At 38.0% G+C, this 15,358-nt stretch overlaps 2 protein-coding genes across 9 annotated transcripts in view; one reads left to right on the forward strand and one right to left on the reverse strand.

Annotated features, from left to right (window-relative positions):
* Positions 1-8,263, forward strand: part of LOC105081265 (ceruloplasmin) — a 53,431-nt gene extending 45,168 nt beyond the window's left edge. Inside the window, exons 19-22 of one of the 4 annotated variants that reach the window (XR_012509046.1) lie at positions 4,212-4,316; positions 4,774-4,911; positions 5,288-5,399; positions 7,812-8,263. Coding sequence is in view for 1 of the 4 variants with exons in the window: in XM_010970405.3 (XP_010968707.2) it covers positions 4,212-4,315 (104 nt within the window). In the remaining 3 variants the exon portion in view is untranslated. The remainder of the gene's footprint in view (positions 1-4,211; positions 4,317-4,773; positions 4,912-5,287; positions 5,400-7,811) is intronic. The other 3 variants (XR_006720248.2, XR_006720247.2, XM_010970405.3) reach the window with 3 other exon arrangements.
* Positions 1-15,358, reverse strand: part of HPS3 (HPS3 biogenesis of lysosomal organelles complex 2 subunit 1) — a 35,823-nt gene that overhangs the window by 1,903 nt on the left and 18,562 nt on the right. For 2 of the 5 annotated variants that reach the window (XM_010970404.3, XM_074369784.1), the window contains exons 8-16: positions 14,256-14,364; positions 11,889-12,070; positions 10,871-11,051; positions 9,712-9,945; positions 8,341-8,526; positions 7,809-7,997; positions 6,755-6,862; positions 2,999-3,205; positions 2,287-2,377 (exon numbers count right to left, since the gene is read on the reverse strand). In XM_010970404.3, coding sequence (XP_010968706.2) covers positions 2,287-2,377; positions 2,999-3,205; positions 6,755-6,862; positions 7,809-7,997; positions 8,341-8,526; positions 9,712-9,945; positions 10,871-11,051; positions 11,889-12,070; positions 14,256-14,364 — 1,487 coding nt within the window. Of the gene's footprint in view, positions 1-2,286; positions 2,382-2,998; positions 3,206-6,754; positions 6,863-7,808; positions 7,998-8,340; positions 8,527-9,711; positions 9,946-10,870; positions 11,052-11,888; positions 12,071-14,255; positions 14,365-15,358 lie in introns of those variants that run through there. The other 3 variants (XR_012509050.1, XR_012509051.1, XR_012509052.1) reach the window with 3 other exon arrangements.

Raw genomic sequence — 15,358 nt, forward strand, 5'->3', positions numbered from 1 at the left:
TAATTAATTTGCAAAGCCCATGAATTATCAATGCTTTCCTAGCAAACTAGTTTACTTGGCCTAAACGTGGAACCTGTTAAGTAGTATCCTAGATACAAAAAACTGAGTGAGTGTAAAGCAGTTATAGAACCAACAAAAATCTTGCCACTGCTCTGTTCTCTTCTGCCATCTCATGAGGGGCTAAAACAGGTTATTACTCCAAGAACAACGTCAACATCTTAAATCTGCAGAGTACTTTAAATCCTCCAGTCTGTACAGAAAATATCTGTCAAATGTTAAAAAATAGTTATTTCGGGCTAATGGGACTGTAAATGACTTTTTAAACTTTAGGTTTCTAATTTACTACAGTACTAGAATTTTTACTAATAAGCACAGTTCATTATCACAAAAACAGTAATAACTATTTCCTTGAAACTAACAAGCCAACCACTAACCCCAGTTTCAACGGCTCTGCATTAGTGCAACGGTTCTCAGCTAGTACAATTTTGCCTCCAGGGGACATCTGGTAATATCTGGAGACATTTTTGTTTTAACTGTGCAAGTGCTACTGGTATTTAGTGGGTGGAGGTCAGGGATGCTGGTAACATCCTAAAATGCACAGGGGACACAAATATCTGGTTTGAGACGTTAGTCGTGACATGGTTGAGAAATGCTGCGCTAGAGAGTAAGAAATCCAAGCTCCTACGCATATTATATACGCCCCGACCTTCATCTTGCAATTCTGCCTAACTTTACCTAGAGTAAATTTTAAAATTTGCCTACTTTTACTCTAGAGTCAACCCCGAACTTCTCATCAGTCCCAGGCAATTAAAAAATCAGCTTGCTTCTGGTTACTGACTAAGGAGTAGACTTGGAATTTAGTTTCAATTCTCCTAGCTCCAGTCCTGGTCTCTTCTCTGTATACGACAGCTGCCAACAGAGAGAGACCCCCCCCACCCCTTGAAAATGAATCTAAGGTTATTCAGGTGTCTCCTCTTCAAATCAGTAAATAGTTATAGAATGTTTCCTATGGAGAGCATGTTGCTGGCAAGGACAGTGCAACATGAAAAATGAGTAACACACTATGCCAGCTTTGGAGGTATTACAGTCCAATAAAGGTAAATCACACACAGCACCTAGTCCCATGAGCCAGACATATATATACACACATACACGTGTGTGCATATACACACATATGTATGTGCACGAATGTGTGTACACATAATATACACATGCACAGGTGTGCGCACACAGATATTGTAAAGATATAGAAAAATGGAACATTTGGAGGAATGATTATGGGTAAGTTATGCGTAGAGAGTTTGCGGATGTGGATCAGAAAAGGATGAAGAGAGTCTTTTGACTAAGAGAGTGACGTGGCTGGGTGAAGACGTGGGATATCTGCGTTGGAAAGTGACCCACCATAAGTTCAAAATTATGAGATAAATTTGAGCTGGACAATCAAACACATGACACCTCCACCTTCTGAAGACCAAAAAATCACGCAGGGAGAGGGGTAGGACAAAAAGTTAGTATAAAGTCCCCTCCTTGTCACTCCAGTCGTAAATATACAACTTTACTTAAAGGGAGATCTCCAGAAAAACGCTGCTCAGTGCCTACCACTTTAAAAGTCAATTACCTCAGCTGGAAAATACATTTCCAACACTATTCACTTCTAACATTTTATGTACACTGATATCAATATAACCATGCCTTTGTCATCAGGCCAACCATTAACTAGTGATATTAACACACAAAAGTAGAGAAACTGATACCCATATATCTACCCAGATTTATAAATGACTATGAATTATAAAAATTCAAACAACTACCTATGCTGTAAAATACTGCATAATTTAGAGACACTAAACTTTGAAATCTTTGAGAAATTTGTCAGTCCTTAGTACTTGTTTATAATTATGATTAATAATCATAGTAACTTAATTTCCTACATGAAATAAATTAAGCACCCAGACCATTAATAAAAAATGTACTCATCCTAATGGCTATTCAGATTTGTTAAATGCTGAGGTTGTAAGTTTCTCTGATGGTGATAATTTGTTGGTAGAAAAGATTAACTTAAAAGCATCAGCTCTGGAGCTAAAAGAGATAAATGAATACCATGTGTGGTAGAGGGGAACATATGAATGCTGAAAATAAGTTCTCCAGATGGTTCTGCTAAGACCATCTTCCCTACACTTGAGAATCACATGAAAAACTAGAGAAAGCAAGGCTTCAGCAGATTAAGGAAACTAAAACTTAGACCCTCAGTTAAACTTAATAATCAAGCCAAAAAGATTATTTTACCTTTCAGTGATGACAGATAAAGTTGATATTTCTCTCCACCACATTTTATTCTTTGACAAAGTTCAGGCAGCAGTTTTTTCCACCACAAAGTCTATCTTAGGGAAAAATGAATACTTTTTAAGTTCGATGCATTTTATATTCAGATTGCCAACAAGAACAAGAAGGTTGTGCTGGGAAGCGCAGGGCAAAACACATCATCTTGGTTAAGGGCATCAGACTTTGTTAGAACAGTCATCTGCTTAAACTATAACATAGAATTCAGATTTGTAACCAGATGTGTATTGTACATACGTACATGGCTATTTTCAAGAATAAACACAGACATGTCCTGTTATCAACTCTTAGATGGCAAGAAAGAAGGAAGGAACAAAAGAAAAAGTACTAAAGTCAAAAACTCTTCTAATTTCTAAAGACCAGACAGCCCAAAAAGAATTTTCCCAGCATGCATTATATTTCCCAAATTTTCAAGTAGTAGCCTACTTTATCACCAAACAAGAGATTTTTGATGACGATAACATACCAGCACCATACATTTTAATATTCTCTAATAGTACTCAAAATACATAACACGTTAAACATACATGTTCTTCTGACCCATACAGCCCCACAAGGTTGGACTGGCACAATCTGTCCACATTTCGCAGAGAAGGCAACAAGATTATCATCTGATTATCATTGATAAAGCCTAAAAAACATAATCTGAAAAGCATACCCGATTCTCTTCTTTCAGTTCGTGATTAGCATATGGGATGACTGCCTCTGGGCATCTCTCTAATAGCCTGTCTATGCACTGTTCATACTCTTTCAAACGTGTACGACACAGAACATGGACACTGAGGCCGGCAATAGTGTCTTCTGAGAGTGGCTCCAAGAATGGAACGATGGAAGCTATGTCAAATGAAGGACCACATATAAGAGACTATGAACAGAAAAGTGAAATGTTATGGAATGAGGTACCCGAAAAACTAATGCACAACATACAGAATACAGTTTTTTAAAAAAGACTAAACCTCACTTGCCAACAAAAGAAGAATGCAATTTTAGAGCACATGCTATATGGTATTTACTAAGTCTAAGTAGACCGAAGAATTAAATCATCCTGAAACCACCTCTAGTTTAAAGAATAAAAATCTGCTTAATGGAAAGCATTTTTAAAATAGCACGATTTTATTTGCTTTGGCTAGACTGCATATTAACACTCATGGGAATGCTTTAAGCCTCTACCCTAAGAAAATAATCCACATGGTGGTCAAGACTTATGTCCAGTGATGTTCACCTCAAGAATATTTATAATATTGAAAAACTAGAAGAAACCTGAATGTTAAACAAGAAGTAAATGAGTAAATAAATTATGAGTATATTCAAATAATGGAATATTTTATAGTTCTCAAAATTGTTTTCAAAGGCTAGCTAATGACAAAATGCTCATGATAAAATTAGTGAAAAATCTCAGTACAAAATTATATTCAGAGCATGATCAGTTTTGCAAAACCTACATAAGGTCCACGCACATCTAGAAATGCCTTTGGAAGAGCACAAGATTTGACACAGAGACCAGCTTGTTGGCTGGGAGGACAAAGCCCATTTTTTATTTTCTTTTTCACACTTCCCTGTATTTTCCAAGGTTTCTATAATAAGCATTCACTACATATAGAACTAAAAATAAAATTTAACATTTAAGAAAACTAAAGCAATCATTAAGAACCTAATCATCTCTATCAATACCATTCACCATAAGCTGAATGACATCAAGCAAGTATTACTTTAGTTCTCACAACTTGACCAATATTTTACTTTTAAGCATTTAAACTATAAATACTACTTTTGATACTGCCACCAAAATAATCTCTGCTTTCCCGTTCTTCTGGATAAAGATGAGATGGTCATAGCCTGATTTTCTTCTTCCTGTATCCTTTTTGCTACAGCATCTCCTCAGACTCACAGGAGGATATGGAACATGAACTATCCATTTACAGTCAGCGTCATTATTTTATTGCACATATCTACCAAGGAATGGCTCGGAGAATAAGGTTGGTCCTTTTCCTTCCTGAAAGTTTAATAATCACCTTTGTCTGAATAATTTCCTGACAATAAGGTAGCAAATATGAAATAAGGTGATAATCTACCACTCACAGCCTCCCCCCAAATGAAAGAAAACACAGATTATTTCTATATTCAACTCTTGATGTATCAGGATAGTGATGGGGTAGGAAAGAAACAAGGCATGGGTAACCCAAACTGCGGTTAAAATGAAACCAGTCAAAGCTTGGTACAAAATGGACTACCCATGAACTTTTAAGTGGTTGTATCCGTATCACCAAGAAGTTTAAAAAACACTGGATAAAAAATGGTCCAAGCATTACTGCTACTATTTACACTCTCATTGTTGTCTGCTTCCAAGCAGAGTGCTCCATTTTTTTTTTTTAATGTTGAAAATGAACTCTCCACCCCCAAGACATTCACTATTTATTCCCATTTCTGATCTAGATCCCTCACCCTCAGCTGACTCCGTGGGGCTGGAATCCATAGAATTCTGTCTTCTCCACCTACACAATCACACCTGTGGCTCTAAGAGAGGTGGCTGGCAAGAAGGTGGGGAGGGAACCAGGAAAATTCTGATGAAAGGCAAGGCGTTTACTAGTTACTGCATCATTCTAAAATAGCGGCTTTTGGAAATGTAGATGATTTACAGATTGTTTTAATTTTTGACAACTATACTATTAGAGTGATTGAGGACAAGAGACTGAGATTTACATCAAATCTGCTTGGTGGTGGTGAGCCGGTGGGTAGAGGCTAGTCATACAATTGTGGAAAAGCTTTCTAGGTGATTCTGAAGCTCCTCATTCCTCTAGGGGAGAACAGATGAGATCTTTTTGTTTCTTGATGGTTATTTTTATTCTTAATGACTAGGACTAGTTGACTCAGATAATTTAGAAAGAGTTGTAATTAGGAAAAGGATTTAGAAAAGTTTAGGCTGACTAAACTTTCTATCCTTTAACAGCAAAGATTCCCAGAAAGAAGATACCCTTTTTAAACTTTCAAATGGATTTTAAAAGATCACTGAATTACACTTTTAAAGCAGAGATTATAAACAGGCTTTGAAGCTTTATCAGGTGAGATTTAATACCACTTACTACAATTATAATTTAAAATCTGTAATTAGTATATATGTTGTAGGAGGGCAAGTCCCGTCTGCCTCGTCCAGTGCTGTACATCAATGACAGTTACGGCACATGATCAAAGAATATTTGGGGAATGAACGAGTCTGAGACTAAGCCCTCAGCAGCCTCTGTATTGTAGTACCCTTTTAGGGTACTAGAGCTAGGAACCAAGAATCCTCTCTGGCAATTTTTTTCAAATGTAAGCAACACTATTTCTGAAGACATCGCAGGCTGTCTAGAGGCTAAGACTACACAATGTGGTCTCTTGAGCTTCCTGTCCTGACCTCCATCCCCAATTTGACAATTTTGTTTCTATAAGCAAAAATCACACTGACACCAGTTCCCAGTGTAAACTGGGGTTGCAAACTCAAAAGCCTAATGAGGTCACACAGATGATGAAAATGCACCACGGCAGCTGGGTGTAAGGAACATGGATGCCAGACACTCAGCACGTGGACCGGGAGACATGGAGATGAGACTGGCAGACTGGACGGCGCCAGCACGGTCCAAGGAGGGCAGCCCCCAGGCAGCTCCAACCCGCGGTCTCAGGGACCAGGGTTACCGCTGAATGGAAGTTCTGCTGAATTTTTCAAAACAAACTTGAAACTCAAAATTCTTGATTTGAAATCTCAATTTGGCAGCTACTGTTGAGCTACACTGGGTAGACCAAACAAAACAGATAGGAGGATTATATTCTGTCCTTGGGCCACTGACTACATTAAATAAATCACATACACATCTAGCCTGGTCCGATTCACCAAGTCAAATATGGACTTTATTTCTCATTGCCAGTCAAAACACTGTCAGAGTCAGAATTCTTGCCGGATGGTCTACATTCTCTTGACCGTATTTGTTATTTTTAAAACAAGCCTTTCAGGAGCTTATAAAGCTGGCTACTTTGATTTACTTCCTATAAGACAGAGAGTAGTGCCTGCCTTAGGCTAGAGGACTAGACTATGTGAGTGAACACTAAAATAAAAGTGACTGACATCAGTGAAAACACAGCACATTTGCCATACTTTCAGTTTCCCAAAGTGATTTCAAGTACATCCTGAAAATGAGGCTAGAAGGTCACAGGACTTGGTGAAGCTCACTCATCCACCGGCAGCAACCCCAGCCTTCCCGTCTGCAGTTTCGGGCAGAGACAGGAATTCCCACAAGAGCTCCTGAGGAGGTCTAACAGTAGATTTCGTCCCCAAAATTATATACTCTAGTTAACAGGACACCAGGGGTCTTACCAAATTTAAATCTTATACTATATTGTAATATGCATAGTCATTTTTTTTCAAAGGGGCATTTTTATTTACCTGTAATTTTGAAAGCTCTTCCATACAATTTTTATCAGCTAAGGAATCAGATGATATTAAGACATTAACCCATGGAGAGATTAAGCCATAATGACTGCAACTGTTTATCTAAAATATAAAAGAAACTTATCGTAAGTAAAATACAGCAAAACAAGATTTTCTTCATCTATCCCACAAACAGCAAGCAATCCCTAACCTTCTGCCATGTTGCAAAATTAGGTATACGTTTTCCTCAGAGTGGGAAGAAAGCCTTAGAATATATTCCCCTGGAAAAAGTTTCAGCCTTGCTGCTTCGCACTGAATAAATCTGTACTGGATATCTCCTAATGTTTTACCTTTAAGACGATTTCGAAGAGGCACTTTCTAGCAAAAAGGGTATTATGGCCTTTAAGCTAATTATACTCAAAGAAAGCTAACAGTAATACTGAAAATAATTTTTATTTCTACCACTCTCCTTCGGAGGCAAAATCTCTTCCATTAAGTTCTCAAGACAATTCCCATAAAGACTCCCTTATTCAAGAAAACCCACATTAGCCATGGCATCCATGACGGGTGAAGGGGCAGCTGGGACTGCGGGAGCAGGAAGGGTAAGAACAGAACTGAGAGGGCAGTGGGGACTGCAGAACAGCTCTTGTGTGTGCAGCCGAAGGAAGGGGGAGTCTAGGAAGGAAGTGTCTCTCCCACAGGCCTTCTGCAGCCCCTCTCCCCTCAGGGAGGTCTGCAGCTCCCTCTTCTCTTGTGTTCCACTTCATGGCCCTCTCCTGATGGAGCACAGACGGGCCTGGGGAAAAGCCCCTTCCCCCGCAAAGGGCTGCTGAGGCACCACTGCAAGTGAGTAAGACAGAGCAGTGGGGGGCGCTCTTTAGAATACAGCATTCAAAATGTGGACAACTTCACTCACACACAAGTTTTAAGTGTGTTTTTAACTCCTGCTTTAAAAAAATCTGGTAATAAGAATTATGTTTGATTTTATACCATTAAAAATAAGAAGGGTCATTATCATAATGGGTAATATACATAAAGTTGAATTCACTGCACTATTCCATTATCTTACCAGATCCTCTGATGTTCTCAACGGTACAGTGTCAGGAGGCTGCCTCTTGGATAATCTCCAGATGTACTGTGATGTAAGCTTGAAAAAGAGTTCCTGTAGCACCACATCCGGGAGGCATGCTACCAGCTGAGCTTCCCAGAGGTCTACTAAGAGCTGAGGAATTGTATCTCCATCCTTACCACAAAGCACCTTGACAACAGTGAGACAAGCCACCATATCTCAGATAAATACAGTACTGATCAAGTTACAGCTGGTCTGAGTAGCACTCCATCACGTGGGCCATATAGTCAATAATTTATCATTAGCATCAGCGTCATGGCAAAAGTGAATTTAGACATTGTAATGGGAAACACACTCCAGGTCACATTAACAGAATTTTTCCAGATACATTCTTCTAATCTGTACTTTTGTAAATGGTTCTGTGTCTGTTTTCTCAATAAACAAAGGAAAACTCACTTCTCTTATTCTGTTCCCCACCCCACACCAACTTCACCAGACCATCCAGAACAATTACCTTTTCAAAGCAACACACCTTAAAGAAGGAATCTGCTTCTTCAATTCCAATTTTGTTGTTCTTCTGTAAGCCTAGGACTGAAGCCACTAGCAACCCAGGCTGTGTCTCCTTCAAGTGAACTGCAAACTCAGTTGGAACAATCTGTCCCTTCCTCTGCTGAATCAGGAGCCGAGGTTCCAGGATGAAGCCACATACCAACTTCATCTTCAGAGAGAAAAAGAAATTTAGGAACAGAAATATATATTGCATTCATCTTCCAAACACATGCTAGTGCATTCAAAAGTCATGGTTAAGGACCTACTGTGTAGCACAGGGAACTATACTCAATTTCCTGTAATAACATATAATGGAAAAGAATCTGAAAAAAATATACATGTATGATATGTATGTATTTGTATAACTGATTCGTTTTGCTGTACACCTGAAACAGACATTACAAACCAACTACACTTCAATAAAAAACAAAATTAAAAAAAAGAAAAAAGAATCACAGTTAAGCCATTAATAATTTAATTTCAATTTTTTCCTTAACCATAAGTTCTAAGGACATCATGGATAAGTCTTTCTAGAAGTTACTATTACTTAATTAAGCATCAAGGTGTCCTATTTTGTAGACACCTTTATATTTAGGTCTATGTAAGTTTTTTCAAAATTATGAAGAGCAAATTCATCTTTCTAGAATACTACTCTTCACAGCAGAGGACATCTCAGAGTTGACTTGCTATCCTCATAACAAAACGTGCCATTGGATAGCAATAAAGCACTCCTGCTCTTCTTGAATAGGCTTGAGACATAATAAGTGCTCAATTAATGTCTCCTCTTAATTTCCTGCCCGAGTGATTAGCGTCTTTGGCTCATGTCCCTGAATGGCCTCTCCTCCATGGGGAAGCTGCCTTTTCTTCAAAACGCCACTCAAATGTCCAGTCCCCCACACAGTCACTTGTGACTTTTCCCAAGTGCTGGCTATTTCTGCAACTACCTGACTCTGGAGGCTCAAGGTTAATATCCTACTCGCTGTACTCAAATACACACCACTGTTCTGTTTCCAGTGGATACACCACACCGTCCCCTCACACCAGTCAGACTGTCGGCTCAGGGCAGGGCCTGCATAGTCTTCGGTACCAAGCACCGTGCTGTGAACATGCCTGACACCAAGCTGAAAGGTCACTGTATACCCACCACTGCCATTTACCATTCATATTTCTTTTCCATTTGCCAAATCCAAAGCCCAAGCACTATCACTTTGGGTCACTTCCTCTCTAATATTAAGTCTGTTTTCCTCTACAACTAAGAAAAAATGAGCTGCACAGAAGCCAGGAGAAAGCTAAACACCCCAGGACCACTGGGTCCTATTTAAGCCTGCTGTCAATACCAGGGAGGGCACCGTACCTCTGGGTGGCTTTTCATTTCATTTCTGTACATGTCAAGATCTCCCATTTTCAAAGCCATTGCTGCTTTGGTCAATGTCACTAAGATCAGTGAAAACCCAGAAGTATCCAGCTTCCTTAAATAGCTGATGGCAGTTAAAGGATCAATATTCTTCATAGAAGGACTACAGAGAATATGGGGCAGTTGCTTTGGCTCAGCCACGTGAAACATCTGAACCACTTTTGCTGCTAATTCCTTTATGAACACAAATGAGAAACTGAAGGTCAGTCAGCCAATAGAAAGCAACAAAATCAATCAGCAAAAAAAAAAAAAAAAAAAAAAGATAAAAATCAAGATACAAACATTCCAATTAAGGTAACAGTATAGTATAGTATTATGTCCTGATTTAAAAGGAGAGTTGATGGTGATAAAGTGGGAGATCTGAGATGACTCAAAATGAACTCTTTACTGAGTTATGTTGAAGGAAAAGCAGGGAAAGTGTGTACCAAGTCATGGTCAGCATTTCTAATCTTAACAAGAGTTCTGAAGAAGGAAAAAAGATAACTAGATTAAAGTACACTTAATAGGCCATTATAAAAAATTACAGCTTAGTACAAAATATACTCAATGAGGTAATTTAGAAGAGAAAATTTCATTTCTCCCAATAGCTTAAAACATTTGGTATCACAACACCCAACTTTGCATATTTGCATTCAACTCTTTAAAAATGCATGAGGGGCAAAAAAATACTCCTTAATCATGTCTGAAGGTCTCTAGGCCATGATTTCATAAGGGAAGCTTTGGACACCTGGAGACTGGGGCAACTAGGGTTGTGAAAAGGGCTGTGGATGAGAAGAAGGCGGGCAAGGCCCAGGTTCTGTGTCATTCTCCTGAAGACAGGCCACTGTCACACTGGGCAGGTCACTCAACCACAATGGACCACATCCCCTTGTCTATATGATGAAAAAGTATGAGAAGATACTACAAGTTCTTTTCTAGGCTATAATTCTATGACTGTTATTAATGAAGAAAAGGGCACAATAGTTACCTTGTTTAGAAAAAGAAGAATACCAAAGGAAAATGCTTGGAACTTGATTTGTAAGCAGAATTACATAAAATAAATTGCTAAAACAAAAATTTTAAATATTAGATATAACTAAATAGAAAAAACTGTATTCACCTCACTTAATTCTTCATCCAGGTTTTCATAAAGTGAATGATTAATGTAAAAGATTAATCCCCTCTCATATTTCTGCGATCCATTCTCTACTGTCCAGTCCACGCGGGCCAAAACTTCAGCCATAGACAAACCAGACATCTTGTAGTATGGCAAGGCAAGGTGGGAATGTTGGGTGTCAAGCCTAAAGGGAAGGAAGTAAAGAAACCTCAAATTTGACATTTTTAAGCTTGGATGTCTAACACACTTGATAATAAAACAGATCATGCTTTCCAAAAGACATTAATCTCAAAATACTTTTCCACTGCAATTAGGAGTTGGAACAAGCTCCTGAGTTTTATTTTACAAAATCATTCTAATTAATGTAGTTTCTTTTGGCTGCTCATAATAAAAACAGAAAAACAACTCATAAGGTGATTTTAATATTCATAACATGGCTCTTAAATAATGATGTTTATAAGTAGGAAAAGTCTTTTAATTTATAATGATTCCTATGGGTCAAGTTAAGCCTTTGAAACAATCATATACCAAAAAATTATAAAGATCATTCTCAAGAATTAAAACCACTATTCAACCTAGTGTCCTTTTCTGACATCATAAAAGCATTGACTACTAAGATTAAAATCACAGACTGTCCAAATGGTGCCTCTTCCTTAAAGCTAACAGGCTAATTAGGAATAAGGTTGTCTCAGGGATTTTTAACTGGTCATGCCCCACCCCCACCCAAAGGCCTGAAAAGAAGCTAAATTAACTGGTGGGAGACTCATGAGGCTGAGACTCACTGCTCATCCAGTGAACTCTAAGTCCTTGAAGGCAGGGAACAGGTCACGGTCATCTTTGTATCTTTAAGCTTAGCACACACAGTACCTGGCACACAGAATGTGCTCAACAAATGCTTGTGAAATAAATGAATAAATGAACCACCACCCTTATCAGGTAACTACCAGAGATGGAAAAGTCAGTAAGTACACCTGAAGCTCAGGATGGCTTCTCTAACAAGTTTCCAAGCAGCATCACCAACCTGCTGTAGCAGTCTCCAAGGTGCCCACAGCTTTCCCTAAATGCTTCTAAAAGCTCCGCTTTCTCTCCCGGTTCCATCTGACTGGTATCCATCAGGGCCGCTCTCAGTAACAGGTGAGCCTCGCTGAGAAGGTGGATGCAGCTCTGGGTTTTCGCAGTCTTGTAGGTATTACTGTAGTCTATCTAACACAAAAAAGGCAAGCAGCTAATGTTGCTGCAGAAAGGCTCCCCAAAGTTTCCGAATTCTTAAGAATACCTATATATTTTGTGAGTGAAGTTAATCCTTAAACAGATTAAATCTTAAAAAAATAAAATATTTATCATTCTGATAAGGCCTAGCTGAAGCGGTTTTCTTTTCCCCACAATGTATGAGCCAGTTTAATACATACATGATTGTAAATATTCTCTTGTTCAACAGCACATTAGAGAAGGTACAAGTAACACTGTAATACTAATAAAACTGTTAACTTAGCAATAATTAAATCACAGTTTGATCAGGTGAGTGAACATATCTGAAACAGTGAATTTTGTTTAAAGTTCTGTTTAAATCTTTCTCAAATTCAGACCGAGTATCCTTCCTTTATCTTAGTTTCATCTGGTGAATTTAGGTTCTACTACATCTATTTTTATAACTCACAGTGGGCTTATAAATATTATCACCAGCTAATGTGAGTTGATCAGTATTTTTAGCCTCCAGTAGGCAAATCATCAAGATGAAGCCTAGGACTTTCAGTTAAGCAAGACTAAAAGGACAGGATGAAGCTGATATAATTATCAGCATTAAAACGCAAGGGACAAATCAGGCAAACCTTGACCTGATGACCAAGATTAACATCACCAGGGAGGGGCACATGAATATTATGCACATCCCAGTGTGATACCTCAAAAGAGACACAACGTCACCTACACAATGTTCTGGCCAAGAAAAAGAATACATAAACTGAATCTAATCATGAAAAATAAAATTAAAAAAATAAATTTTTTAAAGGTGGAGGGGGACAAATATTTTTCAAAAAAGTCTATGCATGCTATAAAACAAAGCAGAATCTAAAAAATAAAACTAGTGACTATAACAAAAAAGAAACAGACAGATGCAGAGAACAAACTATTATGTATAAAATAAATAAGCTGCAAGGATATATTGTACAACACAGGAAACACAGACAACATTTTACAATAACTATAAATGGAGTATAGCATTTAAAAATTGTGCATCACTATATTGTATACCTATAACTTACATAATATTGTACATCAACTGTCTCAATTTAAAAAAAGAGAAAAGAAAAAAATTTTTTAAATGAAATAAAGAAAGGCTCTGGATTAAAAGAGGCTAAAGAGACATGACAGTTAAATACACTACCTGATGCTAGACTGGACCCCGGACCAGAGATGGGGAAATGCTGCTAGGCCATTACTGGGTAACTGACAAAACTGAAATATGAACCATGGACTAGATGAAGTATTATGTCAACGTTAAATTCTCTGAAGCATATGACTGCACTGTGGTTCTGTAAGCAAATATCCTAATTCTTGGGAAACATGTACTGAAGTATTTAGAGGCATTAGGCAATTATGCAATTTACCTTCCAACAGGTCAGGGAAAAAAACGTGTTTGTGTGCGCACATTTGGAAAGTGCAAGAGTGAAAAAAGAGGTGGGGGGAGGGTGTAGCTCAGTGGTAGTGTGTACTTAGCATGCACAAGGTCCTGGGTTCAATCCCGAGTACCTCCATTAAATAAAAAAATTAAATTAAAATTTAAAAAAAAAGAGAGTGAGAGAAGCAAAAGGGGTATAATGTTGACTATGGGTCAATCTGTGTGGGGAATATATAGGTTTTATTTTTACTATTCTGATTTTTGCAATTTTTCTGTAGGTTTGAAATTATTTCAAAATAAAGAGTTTATAAAAATTGTCAGGGTTAAGCAGGCAGTTGTCACTCTGGGAAAAGGAGTAAGGATGCCCATGGGACAATGCTGCAGTGCCCCAGGACCATCTGCTGATACTTCAAAGAAGAGTGAGACGGGGACATATGATCTAAGATTTCTTTCAGCTCCATTTCATGGTTCTCTTTGCTAGAATTCAAAGTAACAGTCAAAGGCTATTTATATTTAGACTGGCTAATCAATTCTCATAGGAGAGTAGGTATGAATAAGGGAGTTTTATTTTAGTGAAGGGAATTTCTCCTGGCTCCTCAAAGGTCAGAAGCTGTGAAAATAAGAAGGTGAAGATACGCACACCTCTGTCAGACAGAGCCTGGAAGCCGGCTGGCTGTGGCATTCTGAATGTACGATCATTAGAATCAATTTCCAGTCATCAATTAGACTCTAAACTTCTACAAATAAGAATTAGAAGTCTGAAAGGAGTACCATTTCTTTGTACAGTTGCACTGGTGAGATCGTATTCACAATATACAAATTCCACCCAGCCTCAGCTACAGGAGGTGCTTTGAGGTTAACACTGGTCCCTTTTCTAGAACTAAAAGCAAAACAGAGCACAGGAATTGTAGGGTAAGACATATTATCAATAAATGGCAATTTTAAATGGTAAGTATCAGTTACCTAAAATATTATAACTATGATATCATTTTCATTTAATATTTTCTTTGATGGCTACACAGTAGATTTTTTACAGAACATCAGTTCACAATACTCTGTAGGCTTATAGCATTTAATATACTATACTGTCATGGACTGATCAATCAATCACTTCCAATACATTCTTTAAGTATTCTTAAATGGGCAGTAAGCTCACAGAACAGGCAAGACTTCTCAGAAGGAAGAGAAACTTGGCTGTGAAAGTCCCTGTGCCCAAGCTCTGTCCAGCATGGGGCCTTCCTGAGTCCAGCATGCCCTATACTACAGATCAAACCAGAAGCCCAACAGAGCAACAAGCAAAAGACTCATGGCTGCTGGCAAAATGCAGAAGACAGAACTCTAAGTCTGCTTAAAGCATCATCTCATCTCTTGCTTTCACTATGTGATGCATTTTCTGTAGTATACAATCTTCTAAAAATGTAGACCTTTGACCAAATGAAGTTTCAAATAAATTAGAATTTTTTTAATCATTTAGAAAAATACAATACTTTTTAAGATGTCAAATGTGCGAGATTACAAGTTGTTTTTCCTCTCGCCAGAGAGCTTTCAGGATCAGTCAGTCTCAGACCACTTAGTGCACACTCTAAATGACCAGTTACCCAAGTCAACCTGGTTATTCCTGTTGGTGGAACAAAGCACAGGCACAAATAATTTGAAAAAGAAGAAACTTATGTTAAAAATTAAAACCGATGTTCGACTTGAAATATACTCTTCCCCTAAAACAGATTTCTTTCCTGATAAAATTTTTCACAGAGGATGTTCATATTAGATTGCATTCCCTACCACTAAATTCACAGTACAGAAAACATCAAACAGAAGTGTAATTAGCATAGCTGGAATTAAGCATTCTATTCCAAACAATATGAAAGCAGAAA

Source organism: Camelus bactrianus, chromosome 1, assembly GCF_048773025.1.
Source record: "Camelus bactrianus isolate YW-2024 breed Bactrian camel chromosome 1, ASM4877302v1, whole genome shotgun sequence".
Classification (NCBI taxonomy): domain Eukaryota; kingdom Metazoa; phylum Chordata; class Mammalia; order Artiodactyla; family Camelidae; genus Camelus; species Camelus bactrianus.